The sequence below is a fragment of the Prinia subflava genome, chromosome 3 (genome assembly GCF_021018805.1).
Source record: "Prinia subflava isolate CZ2003 ecotype Zambia chromosome 3, Cam_Psub_1.2, whole genome shotgun sequence".
In the NCBI taxonomy this organism is placed as follows: Eukaryota; Metazoa; Chordata; class Aves; order Passeriformes; family Cisticolidae; genus Prinia; species Prinia subflava.
The window spans coordinates 24,484,141-24,498,464 of record NC_086249.1 but is presented as its reverse complement, the minus strand read 5'-3'; the positions used below and the strand labels follow the sequence as shown (position 1 = coordinate 24,498,464).

At 40.0% G+C, this 14,324-nt stretch overlaps 1 protein-coding gene across 3 annotated transcripts in view; it reads right to left on the bottom strand.

Annotated features, from left to right (window-relative positions):
* DLG2 (discs large MAGUK scaffold protein 2) overlaps positions 1–14,324 on the bottom strand; it is a 994,479-nt gene that overhangs the window by 619,892 nt on the left and 360,263 nt on the right. Inside the window, exon 1 of one of the 3 annotated variants that reach the window (XM_063394417.1) lies at positions 8,606–10,030. The exons of the other annotated variants lie outside the window; for them this stretch is intronic. Within the exon in view, the coding sequence (XP_063250487.1) occupies positions 8,606–8,707 (102 nt within the window). The 5' untranslated portion in view covers positions 8,708–10,030. Of the gene's footprint in view, positions 1–8,605; positions 10,031–14,324 lie in introns of those variants that run through there. 3 annotated transcript variants of the gene reach the window in all.

Below are 14,324 nucleotides of genomic sequence, written 5' to 3'. Positions count from 1 at the left end.
CTATGTGAGAGCCAGAAATAGAAATAAGGAGTTCCCATTCCCTGTCCTAAATCAAGGTCACAGAACTCTCTCTGGCACAGGCTATTTTCTCAATGTTTTATGGAGGTGACTATCCTGTTATGGAATTATGTTTTATACAGACTGGGATTTCCCTGGGATGTGTACAAAGTTCAAATCATCTCACTGCCACCAGACAATACCTCTGATAAATAGGTAAGGGCCAGGACTGACACAGTTTAACAACATACTGCTCACAGGGCATTGTTATAAGCCTTACAAGGTGGTAGGCAAGCGTGCATTACACATTTAAATGCATTTTTATCTATGAAACCTTTAAATTCTCTGAATTTAAACTCCTCTCTTACTTGAAGCACCTGTGGCTGGTAAAGATTAAGTGGTTTAAGTAGCAAAGATGGGAAGTACTTGAGGGGCAGAGCACCTCTCTGTGCTGGACACGGGGTCCCTGAATTCAGCACAGGTTTCTCACAGTTCTGGACTTGGACCTCTAACCAGCATCCCTGGGGATATTTCAGATGGATTGTCACACGTGTGGTAGTCACAGGTCTAGATGAACCCAGCCTGACAGAGCTGCTATGGCTAGGTTAGATCTGACCTATTGGTTCCACTTTTCAAGATCAGAGAGGTGCAGCCATGATTGAGACCTTATGCTACATCCATTATGCTAAACCTGTCTGTTTCTCAGCACGACCCTTGGTTCTCAGGCCAAGGGGTTGGGAGAGGCCCACATCAACGTTGCTGCTAAAGCAGCATCTTTAATAAATGAATCCAAGATGCATTTCACGCTCTCAAATATCAAATACGCAAAGGGCAGGGGTGGGAGGTGTTTGAAGACAGAGCAAAGGGGTTTGGCTGTAGGCTGCAAGTAATCTTCCTTGATGCAGTGTCATCCATACTCCCTCTTGGAAGAAGTTCCTGGAGTGAACAATCCCTCAACGACATCTACAAATTGTCTTGAAAGAGCTTAGGATCATCACAAAATTCAGCCAAGGAAAAAATCTAACAAATTTTCAATACAGAATGTCAGGAATTGTGTACTTGAGTATATTAGTCTTCCTTTACTTAGAAATATGGGTATATTCTAAACATTTGCAGCTGGTCCAAGGCCTGAAGTTACAGGCCTGTCTCCACAGGGGATGAGCTCACATCCTGCAAATAAGTGATAAGTCTACATTCCTTTTCAGGCAGCTATGTGTTGGCACAGGCTCTTTAACACATTAAACACATCTACAGAGCCTTCAGGTGATTCACTGTGTGGACTTCAGTGCTGACAGCACCTTACAACTTTCTGAACATTCATATTTGGCATATTCCATCTTAAATACCCTGAACAGCTGTCAGCATCTCCTAAAGGAAATCTCCCCAAAGCGATCTGTCAGGATTCTCAGAATCAAAATTTCTGAAATGTCAGTTTAAGGAAAAATTTTAAAAATCCTGTTTACTGAGAGAAGGTTTCCCAGAAAACCTGCTTTTCTGGCTTGGTGGGGATCATTCAAGTAGCTAACTGGTGCAATTCCTCATTAAAGTTGGGTGAAGACTTTTACTTCCCAAGTAAAAATACAGGATATTCTCAGAACACTCAAGAGCCAAGTGACTCAAAAGAATAGCTCAAAATGCCTTAATACTTCATCAGATCATTCTGTGCCATCTCTCCTGGGATTACAGATCATTAACTTCTACAGGGAGTCAGAGGAATTCCCATCAGTAATCTTTCTTCTCATTCAGGTTTCCATTACACTCAGCACAACCCTCAGCCAGGCTTTCTTGAAAAATCCTGTCCTTCATGTTTATTAATACTATAGCAAATGCTTAAAGCCAAAGAAGTACAACCAAAAAAGTGAAAGCAATAAATTCATAAATTTTAATGATGAGAATATTTCTGACAGCTACACTGGAAACATAAAAGCTACTTTTCAAAGATCAGGAGAACTGTTCAGTGACAGTTTTCAGTTCTATTGCTATTATCACTTAAATATATTTATATAACACTTCTTTATCACCATTCTCTTCTATGACATCTCTTACAGCTAAGATGAATGTCTATATATATCCCTCTCTTAGTCAATAATTAGTTTGCAAAATCAAGCAGCTCATGCAGCTGAGCATCAAGTCATTTCTATTTGAACGTACCTCACTTTATGTAATTATTATGTATAATTAAAAGTAAAAATATATTAAAAATTTTAAATGCCTGAGAAAACTCTGAACTTCTCCTTCAAAATGTTCAGTAACCCTTAGCTATGTTCCTCCTGCCCTACTTTTCCCATAGGTAAACTTTCTTGCAGTACTTATGAACCACAACAATCAGCTCTTCTTTATTGCTAGCTCAAAAAAGAAACCCATTTCCCACTATGGCTGTATGTTCAAAGGTACAGTTCAGAGGGCATTCATGGTGGATATATAATTTACCTTTAGCCCCAGGTGAATTAGAAGTAATTTGGAGTGGTGAATATCAGACTCCATTGCTGCACTACCAGAGAATGTTCTTGTGATGACAGAAGCATGACAGCAAGATGGGGCTGAAATTAGGTGGTACTTTAAGGTCCCCTCCAACAGAAACCATCCTATGATTCTACAACAGCAAGCACTGGGAGCCATCCAGTCCAGGGTCCAGCTGCTGACAGCAGCCAAAAGAAAATATTCTGTCAAAACGTGGGAAACAAAACCACTGATTCAAAATGATATAGGGATTGAGGATCTCACCTACAATAGAGCTTTCTTTCAGTGTAAAAAACTTTTAAAAACCAAAACAAGACACATTAATTAAAAAAAAAAAAAAAAACACTTTTAGCATTGTTTTCTTAGTTTAAACTATCTCAGGGAATTTCCCACTAGCCACCCATCTCTGTCAAAGTGTACAGGGAGCTTGTGGGCAGGACAGTGGCAGAAAGTGACACAATGCTCTCAAAGAAACACAAATATTTTTAACACCTGATCTCGATGCTTTTAAAAACACACCTCAGCACTTCCCTCACAGATGCTGGCCAGTGCCAGTGGGTGACTGGAAAGTGAACTCACTCCAAATAAGAGAAAATGGTAACACTTGTTTGCATTCCCAAACCAGTGATCAAGTAATTCCTGTGTGATTGAGAGCATGAGCCCAAAATTTCAGAAGGTTCATGATAAAACTTTTTTACTATTTACAATCTAGCCAGACCTCACCAGCTTTCTTTTCAGCTCACCTCCTCAGGACCCCTGCCCAGAACCCTGCCTTCTCATCTACCCCAAAGTTGCTGTCTCTGCATCATCTTTGCTCATGTCTTTTTTCCCCTTGCCCCACGTGAACCTTCCTGCTTCTGCCATCCTGTGTCTCCAGTAATATTGATTTCTGCAGCACCCACGCTGAGTTCAAGATAAGAAACTCCGGATCATTTACAAAGTCACAGTCTTCTCTACTAGAGATCCTAGAGTTCCTCTCTGCTCCTCAGAGGTGGGGAACAAGAATTTATGAAGAGTTGGATCCACTTTATACATTTTTTAATACTGGGAGGAGTTCCTGACAGGGTCCCATGGCCTCATAAACTGCTACTTGCTACTCAGATCTCAGACTGATGGCCTTGGAGTAAAATGTGTAGTTCTTTTTTCCCCACAGTCACTGATGATGGGTGGGAATTGCTGGAGAGCTACCACTTCTTCCTTAGCCAGAAGTGCTAAAGTGCAAGGGGTTAGTGAATGTCTGACAGAAATAAAAAGATACAGCCAGGTAAATTTGCTTGGGCTTACACCCCATGTGCAGCTTGCATAAACGTAATGCCAGAGAAGAAAATTCTCCCTGCCTTGAGTATTGTGCACTAATGCACAAATCCTCTGTGACTCAAGTGATCACACTCAGAGCCTCTTGCCAATGGCAATGCTGCATCTCTTCTGCAGCTCCTTCTATTGCTGAGCTCTTTTATTTAAACACCACAGTAGGCTAACAAGAATAATATGTGGAAGTAGGTTCCTCAGTGCCCCTGTCAGTGTTATGCATAGAGAGCAGCAGCAATGTTCCAGCTGACTTACTCTGCTGATTGTCCATGAATAGGCAGCAAACTCCTTCAGAGGGTTCTGGAACCCTGTACAATACACCAGTCTCTACAGATGGATTGCAGAAGTAAGCACGACCATGGATTTTTTGTATTTTTACATCTCTCCAGTTCTGCCCCCCAAAAAGTAAGAAATTAAATATGCCAGTGGAATCAGAGGATAGGTACACATCAGCAAGCAGCACAAATGGATCCACAGAATGAAGAGCTGGTAAGAAGAGCTCAATCACAGCACCACACCTGTGTTTTGGGTTTTCCTTTGAAATAGTGTTAACCTGCTTTTATAAGCTGAATACATGTAAGATTTTGCAGAATTCTTGGTGTGTTTCTGGAGTGAATCCTTCTGCTTAGTTTCATCAAAAAGGCATCCTGTTTCCACACCCCAAACCTACTCTGTAATGTGAAAAAATCAGGATACATGGGCACGGCTGGGAGACTGTTGTGAAAAATCATTTGGAATTTGAACGAGTGTTCTGTCTAGTTGCATCCATTGCACTTGAGTTCATGTGGGTACATCAAGAAGCTAAAGCATGCAAGGCCTTCAGCAGGTTGCTGTATATCATACCTAGAGAAGTACTTTCCTGTCATGTCAAAGTGCTGCTCCTTAAAATAGCCAGGTCTAGCTTATGACAGCAGAGAGAATATTCTTAGTTAAGAACTAAGTGACATACTAGAGTTCATTCAAGAGACTAAGAATACCAGTACAGAAAACTACTAGTTTTCTAACAGTTTGGTAAGGATAAAAATAATGTATACCAACATCAAGATATTCAGTAATACCACTTACTGTTTGTTTTACTAATAAAATCTTCATTTCAATAATTTTTCAAAATGTCCTCACCTTGGATAGTGCAATATGTCAGTATTTGGCTGTTTCAGCTAAAACTGAGAAATAGTAAGAGAAAAAGCCAACCAAAACCAGTTATTTTGCTGGAGGACTGATTTTGATAAATGTACTAGGAGAAAGGAAAGGAGACAGGGAAAAGAGGTAAGTATATCTTATCTCTTTAAAAAGAAATTAAATTATGCTAGGACAGATATAAAAATAAACCTAAATCAAAAGGAAAGTAGGATTAATCAAAATAGCTAGTCAAGGTCAACAAACAGAAAAGTCAATGGAATCTCCTCAACATCTATTGTCAATATATAGAAGTAGAAGAGGTAAGGCAGAATAACACTTCCATCTGAGAGTCAGAACTGTGGCTGAAATATAATTTAAGAAACATGTCACTCAACCTGAAATCCCTTCCCAGCACTCTTAATAAGAGCAAAATGAACAGGATATTAAGAGCCAGCAGATAACTCTTCTGCAATACTGAACAAACAATTCAGCAAAGTGAGTAAGCACATACTGACATTTTAGCACGCATTTAAGTTTCAGTGTCTTCAGTGAGAATCTGATATCTGCCTGTGCACTCCTCTCGATGGAGATCCATGAACATGGGTCTGTCTTAGACACAAACCTTCCTTCACTCTGTGGAACTGAATCTGTCTGGTAGCTGTGGAGCTTCTCATTGACTCAGGGGAGAGACAGCCATGTGCCAGTCCTGCAGGATTATGAACAAGACAGCTCTGCACAGCACCTCCTGGCACCTGAGGGCTGTATTTTACAACCTGATTATCCTCTTTCTGCTTCAGCTCTGTACTGCTGTGATGGGAATACGGGTACTTCCCTACTAGAAACTGAAAAAGTGTTCAAATGTGTTCAAGTGCAATCGTGTCAATTCAGGTAGACACTGACCTGTCTTTCAAATTAAAATGCTCTGAATTCTTTGCAGTTTCAAAGTCAAGGATCACAAAACTGGGCATCATTGAAAGGAAAGGTCCAGGACAAGGACAACTATCAAAATCCAGGAAATCAAGCTGATAAGCAAAGCTTCTCACAGACACAGTGAGAGCTCCTCCACTGAACTTTGCAACATATGGTGTGGTAAGATGTGCACCCTCTTCCTGCCCCACCACATGAACTCCCTGGCACCACCTGCTAGGAATGAGAAGACTGTAAAACTATTGCATGGGGAACTGATAAATTTGGGTCTGATGGTCCTGAGGTCGTGTTATTTCTCTCACTCATTTCTCCAACCACAGGATAAAGTCTGTGTGCAACAAAAAATTAAAAACTGTAAATCAAGAGTGTAAGCAATACTTCAACTTTCCCTGTCCTTTTGAAAGAAGTCAGTTAATAACATTTGGAAATATTTGCCTGTACTTTGAATTCCTCTGTTGTCTATTCCACCATCTAGATTTTATATTCTGAGGACCTATTTTCTCCTCTGTCACCCAGAACATAAAGTGTCATTTCAGGATATTACAGTCTTTCCTGAGTTCAAGAACCACGTGATTCTAGAAGTCATAATATTATGAGCATGCTTAGATCCATGACTTCATGCCATGTGACTAAAACATCTCCTAGAAAGAAACAGTCTTACTTCTTATTCACACTTCTTTGGCTGTTAACAATGGATCTGCACCCATAAATCTGGAAATATAACCCCGTGTGTATCCAGAGCAAAAAAGTCATGAATTCAAATATGGGCTGCAGAACAAACAAAAATGAGAAAAAGGTATTTGAAGTGAGGTGATTTCTGTACATTTACAAGTGTAACAAGCAGTGATGGTACTATCAAAGGGTACTAATTGGACACGTGTTGAACCAGCCCAAGATAAATAAGTTCACTTGTGCTCCTTCTCATCTCTCTGGAAATGATCACTACCCCACACATCCACTTTTCATTTGAGAAGTAGTTCATACACCACCACAAGAAGATAAAACATTGACTGTGACTAATGTAATGAGCCTGAAGCACTAAAGAAAGATGAGGAAAAAAAAAATTGAAATTTATGATTTTTATTCTCCTGCTTCCTCCTAACAGGATCTGAAAATCTTGAAAGAACTTAAGTGCATCAAAGAATATCCTTTGAAAATCATGCTTACAGGCAGGAATACAAATCGGATACTAGTCCCTAGGCCACTGGCCTACCTTTATAGAAGGGTGGCTTGCATTTAATTTCCTCTGACTAAAAATTCACCTTTATTAATTATAATTTAACATTTGAAAACAAGAGGACTTAAGGTTTGAAAGTTAAAGTAAAAAATTAGTATTTTTTCTTATAAAAATGCAAATTAAAAAATCTGACAAACTCTTAATGCTATTTATATCACTAGTGGCATCATGACACAGCAATTAAATTATAACCCTTTCACTAATAGAACATATTTTTGCCTATTTAAAACAGAAGGGGAGAAACAAGAAACTTTAGTTGAAGAAAGCCTCAAGTAACCAGACATATAAGGCAGGCCATAGTTAGAGGAAAAGCAGAAGATACACGAATAATTTGTGTTTGACTATAACCAAGTTTGAGTTAGGGTATTATATGAAGCAATACATGAGCTGTCAATAATTTCTAGCTGATATACGTTTAGGCAGCACTGGGTCATCTCTTACCTATTCCATAAAGTCTTTTCATTTTATTTAGGCTACTCTGTCACACAGGAACTCACAAAGCATACTGTGTTCCATAGTTTGTGGACTGCATAACTAAAATTTATTTATGCAGCTTAGCTATTTTTGAGGGTTAGTAAAGTTCAAGTATGAAGTTAATGATTTAAAGTCATTACTGACACTACTTTTTAAATATATATATAACTGTTGATTTCCTACTCTATTTAGCCAGAGGAACAGTTTTAATATTATTCATTATTTAAGGAGAGCAAGGAAACAGAATGGGACAAAAAATGTAACCCCCTTGTAAAATCATTATGATTGACCCAGTCATCCAAGAACCAAACTTTTTCCCCAAATACAAAAACTTTTAAAAGCATGTCATCATTTCACAATTATTTCAGTAAAATAATAAACATCAGTTATACTCAAACGTCAAGCCAGGATGTATGTGGGGGGAAATGTAGTCCAATCCAACACCATTGTTAAAAATATGGGGATGGGGCTGCATTACACAGCCAGGAAAAAACTTCTCTGGCTAACTGCGCCACCTTATGATTTAAATTTAAATGGAAATTAAATGATTGTCCAGTCTGTAGAAGAAAACACTTACTTAAAGATATTCCTCTATACCTAAAAATGGGATCGGGAGCTTACTTTATTCTTTCTTACAGAGACGTGCAGGGTTGTATACTTCAGTATTGCTTTTCTGGTTAAAACCATGTCAGCAATATAAATGGGAAAAAACACATTCGGTCTGGCTTGATTGTGTTTTTGTAATAACAGTATACACATCCAAATCAATAAAGCCAGGCAAATAGCAAAGCAGTGCTTTAGCAATCTTAGCACTGTTAGCTAAGTATACAATCAACTCTAAAACAAATGCTTCATAATCCGTAATTCTCCCGTGTAAATCTCTACTCGTCTAACCCTGGGAAATAAGAAAGCTTCACTTCTGATTTTTTTTTCTCTAGCGTTTAAAACATGCCGGCTGTAAGCCCTAATTTATAGCCAGCGGATCGCAGTTTGCACTGAAATCTCTAGTCAGACACGAAATTAAACAGCACAGATATTCAAAGGAGTTACAGCATGCATTTAAATACATTAACCACATCCTACCTTGCATCCAAACATCAAGGATAAAGTGTTGTTGGTGCATGCAACTTTGCAGTGGCAAATCATTGGTGTAAAGCAGTCAGAATTTTTAACAATAGGGCACATTCCTTGAGTGCTGCAGTAGTGGCAGCCTACTGAAGGCTGAAAACAAGTAGCTAACACAGCACATGGAGTGGCAACATATGCTGCTCAACAGCTAGCTTTCCTCTTGCTGGTCAGAAGCAGCCTGCTTGAATCTCTACCTGGGTCCCATTCAGCCATCCCCTTCTTTGTTGGTGAATCAACGATGCAACAATGATCACGGATCTCAGGATTTCCCTTCCTCTGGGAAATTAGTTTTCACATCGGGGGAAAGAAAAAAAAAAAAAAAAAAGGAAAAAAAAAGAGAAAAAAAAAGAGAGAGAAATGGAAATGAGGGGAACTAGCAGGTGTGGCAGTATTAGCATGTAAAAGGATGTAAACGCCTACTCATAACAATCACATAAGATTGTCATGCTAGCTGAAGTGGGCTGAAATTATTCCATCGGAAGAAAAATACTGCAGCTCCTGATTTGGTAAAAAGCCAGTGAGTTGCTGCAATACATAGTCATAGTGTGGAGAGAAGAGAAAAAAAAAAGACTTATCTAAGAAGCCAGGATCCTCAGCCTTTATCAATATGCATTCCAGTAAGGATTCCCTTCCCAGCGCCTCCCCGTGAAAAAGAATCAAATCAGTCGCAACTCCGGAGAAGCGATGACCTTTGCTTTCCCCAAATAGATGAATCTCAGCAGGAAACAAACTGTACTCGGAGCTGAAAATCACAGATGCTGGGAGTTTGTAATAAGGGAAATACAAGCAACATTTATCCAATCCTGGCTTGCCACATGGGAGCTTTCTCCAGGCACAAATTTACAAATAGACAGGTTGAAGGATTGCAGGAGACACTGAATAAAGATATGGAATTACCCGGAAAATGCACCAGCACGAAGCTAAAGAGTCAAACCTCCTTAAACTCTGCTTTGGAGGCACTGTAGCTACTGACTCCAGCTAGTACTGCTATCCTGAAACCTGGAAACATCTTGCTGTAAACCAGAAAAGCAATAATTAAAGAAGTTTGGGAGCATAATGCTGGTTTGGATTCTGCAGCTGTCACTGCTCCTTCAGTTAAAGCAACACTAGCTGAAAATGCATAATAAAGCACTTGGATAAGCAAATCACTAGCTGTGCTTTTTAAGAGGATTATTTATATCAAAAGTTGGATTAATGTATCCTCCAGGTTTAGGTTTGGTCATGGCAGACACAGATACAAAATGAAAAGGCCGTGATATGGAAAGTCAAGTGATGCCCTTAATGATTTCACAGCTGATAGCAAAGTAAACCAAGGAGGTGTTTCACAGTGCCCTGACCCTGCTTTTCTGTGACTCACTAAGCTCTGCCCATCAAATTAGAAACTCTTTCTAAAGAAATGAGAGCAGCTTGTCTCCCTGGCAATCGCAAGTGAGTTTTTAAGTCACAACTGAAACAGTTTTCTGTAATGAACCCGAAGTAGAAATTTGTTATACAACAGAACAGAGAAAATGGCAAATAGAGGTCCCAGTGAAGCCAGATCAAGCAGTACAGACAATGACTAGCACAGGATTTTTTTTAAAAAGCTGCCTGAGATTGCAGACCCTAACTTAGGCAACCTCTTCTACTAAGATTTTGTGTTTATATAAGGATATATACATGTCTCTGTGTGCTGCACATATGCATATATCTACAGGTAGAATTTCTTCAGTATAATTTACCCTTGCTTTGCAAAGTTCAAAGCCATAAAAGAACCAACTTCTTAAACATCTTTGTTCCTACTCTTATGCCATACAATAACTTCATTTTTATCTAATTTTAGTGTGCAGTTAAATTTCAGCTTGGAATAATGTTTTCTGATTCTTCTTTCTCACTCTCTGTTTTTGAAGTTAACACTTGGAAGAGCCCAAGCTCAGTAAAATTACAGCAGTTTCTAGATGGAAGTGGCAGATAGAGCTGTTCCACAGTCAGAGTTACAACCCAGTTCCATTTCTGAAGATTTCTTTTTTGCAAATAACTAGCTCTAACAAACCATTGTCCTCAATTCCCTCAGCTCACACTTTTCTCCCGAGCAGCCTGGGCGTGAGCCCATGTGCCATGGGAGTTCACTGCACGGATGCCCCTCAGTCAGCTGTTCAATAAACTAAGTTTGGTGACCCACGAGCCCAGAGTGACATCACAGCACCACTTCTCTGGAACAGCCACTGAGCCTGTTTAGAAAAGTACTGTGGTGACAAACAGCAGCTGTAACACTGCTGAATCTTTGATCTGTTTATTCCTACTTGCCTATCTTGTTATTAAGCTATATATTATACAGATTCTTCTTTCAAGCACTGTCTCTCGCATAACCAGCACTGGTGTAAATATAGAAAAGCATAGTTTCCATGACAATACATTCCATAGTTACAGCCAGCAGCCACTATCATTAAAACATGAATCACAGTGCTACCTTAAGGTGTGAGCTCACTACATCACTGGCCTTAGAAGCTGTAATTTGAGATGGGGGTGGCCTGGCAATATTTTTAGGAGACACTACTATAAAATGCCAGAAAACTGTGCTATTAAACAATTTTGGCCCTTCTAATAGCCACCCATCTTAGAGATTTCAGTGATCAGTAATTCCCAATCTGTACCAATCATTAGCATTTCTACGAGAAGAATGCATCACATCTGTACTTTTCAATGTTTTAAACATGGGGTCCTGATTGAAAACTGAACTCAACCACACAAATGTGATTTCTGATTAATATGCATATGGCCTCATTAAAATCACCTGCATTTATTTCCAAATTCTAATTTCAAAGAAGGAAAAGACAATCAGCCAGCCTCTTGGACCATTTGGATCTTACTGCATTCAGCTGGCTCATGCTTTCAAAAAGGAAGACATATCTGCACATTAATATTCCCATTTCTTCCCCAGCCCCTGCCACCATTGCAGATTTTCAACCAGAACAGGTTTCACCTGTGATTTCATTTCAGTATTAAGCGGCACCAAACAGCAAGCACCCAAGTCTTTTGCAAGGCACAAAATTCATCCCTTCACACTTCAGCTAATCTTTGCTTTCAAGTGAAAGCCAGTTACCTGACACACAGTCATTTGGGAAAATCTCAGAAAAGAAAGATTTATTCCAGTGACAGATTTGAATAATAACTCATGTCGCAACTGGCCAAGACATTTATTTCCATTAAGTGACAATCACATATAGAAAAATGCCGTAAGAAAACATTTCCTCAGAGATCCTTCTCTATCTTTTTTTTTTTTTTTTACAACAGCACTTTCACTATCACACACACAAGTAGATTGCCACTTGCCAGGAAGGCATTTAAATCACAGTCATACTGCAGGAGCAAGGATTCTTGGAAAATCTATGTCTGTATCTTTCTGCTGATGGGATATGCAGAACACAAATTGTGGGTGTTACTCTATGAGGAGTCCACAGATCAGTTTTTTGAGCCCTCCAGCCTTCTTTGGGCTTGAGTGCTTTGATCCAGCCACTTGCTCACAGCCACAGCTTGCTAAGACCTTTCCTGCTCTACCAGCCCCTCTGGAAGCTGCCAACCTTTCAGCTCCAGGTTTTCCAAAGATGTCTGTCTGCCTTGCACAGTGCACCATTTTGTGGAAGTGATGACTTGGAGCAACTGAGTTACATTTCAGGAAGTATTATGATCATGTTTGCATGGTATTTGCTCACTTAACATGTATGTACCTCCTCCTGTACTGGAGCTACTTCAAACAGGAATACTTAGCTTTGCACCAGACATAACATGTGAGAAACAAGAAGACCACTGCAAGTAAAAATAAAGAAAAAAAAAAAGACCTGTAGAATCATAAAGAATTTTTAGGTATTCACCTTTGACTATCTTGGCTAGTCAAAAGCATCTAGGATGCTTGATTTTAGGATTTCTTAATTCTCAGCTGTTTCTGTTCAGAAGATTGCTTAAGTTTTGGTACTATGGTATACATTTATGCATTTCCCCTTCCCTGCTGTCACTAATCAACTTTTTGTTCCATTGCTATGCCATTAAAAAATCCACTAACCCTTACAACATCCATCAGGTAAGAGAAGATCATGATGATCTATAAACCCTTGGCCAAGGTATGTGATTATTAACTTGCTTCTAATCTTATGTTAGAATTCAAAACCATCTTCTTTGCTGCTGTTCTCTGAAGTCCCTGAATACTAATCAAGCCGCTTAAAACTAAACCTGGCTCTGACAGTGATTAAAGAGAAGTTGTCTTCTCAAAGAATCAGATAAAAGAAAAAGCAAAAAGGCTTGTTGCACCACAGGCAGCACATACAAAGGGAACCAGAGAACGTAAATATAAAACAAACTTGAAAGATCCCCATCAAAATAGAAATGATTGCACACAACTGTCTCACTTGTTCCTTAAGAACAGAACAGTCTCACACCTCTGGTCTAAACCAAAGTTTTTACAGCTGTTCTGTCTTTTAGACAGAACAGAGCGTTTCAAGGACCTCAGCTATGTCTATACTTCCTGTGAGCTGGTCATTTTGGGGTATACAATGGAACATTGAGCCTTCATTTTGCTGATTTCTGTCTGTTGGTGCGTATCAAAAGCTTGGGCTTAGTTTGCCTGAAAATCCATCTCCCTTTTGAACAGATGGTTTGGGTGGAAGCAATTGTTAAAGGCCATGTAGTTCAACTCTCCTTCAACAAGCAGGGATATTTTCAACTAGATCAAGTTGCTGAAAGCCCTGTCCAATCTGGCCTCTGGATGTTTCCAAGGATAGGATATCCACTACATCTCTGGGCAACCTGTGCCTGTGTTCCACCACCCTCACTGGGAAAAGAAAAATTCCTTATATCTAGTCTAAATATACTCTCCTTTAGTTTCAAAGCATTACCCCTTGTTCTATCACAACAGAAGATTTCTGTTCCTATACTTCATACAGGCCTCTTTACACACTGAAAAGCAGCAGCGAGGTCTCCACAGAGCCTTCTCTACTCCAGGCTGAACAATCCAAACTTCCGGCCCTCTGATCACTTTTGCACTTGCTCCAACAGGTCTGAGCTTTTCCCTCACTGGGAATCCTGGAGCTGGATGCAGCACTCCTGGGGGAGTCTCACCATAGTGGAGTAGTTGGGGAGAATCACCTTCCTCAACCTGCTGGTCACACTTCCCTTGATGCAGCCCAGGATACGGTCCCACCTTCTGCGCTGTGAGCAGGGATCATTAAAGTCTGCCCAGGAAAGACTCCACAGTCACCAAATACCAGCTCAAGAGCTGCTGATCTGTGATCTTTCAACACCTCACCCAGACCTGTGTTTGAACTGGTTCTAAGGGGCGAGGAGATGAATAGGGCCACTGGGGTGGAGATGGAAGCAAGAGCTCCAGAGATAGCTGTGTAGAGACAGATTTGCCACTTTTGTGAGATGTCACTGGGACTGCTGGGACCCCCCTATTCCACTGTCATGAGCAGCAGCTGCTCCATCTCACACAGTGGCCTTGTGACAACTGATTTCATTTTCACAAATCACCGTATGGAGACAGGGATGAGTTGCCACTTTTTAAGGTCTTAAGGCTCCTGCAGACCCTGCTGGTTCACTTCACCTAGAAATGACAGGCACATGGAGATATAAAGTTCTCCTCAAGCACCTTGCAATCTGAGCATGGAGGCAGAGAGAAAGGCAGAGGATCGATTGGATGCTCTGG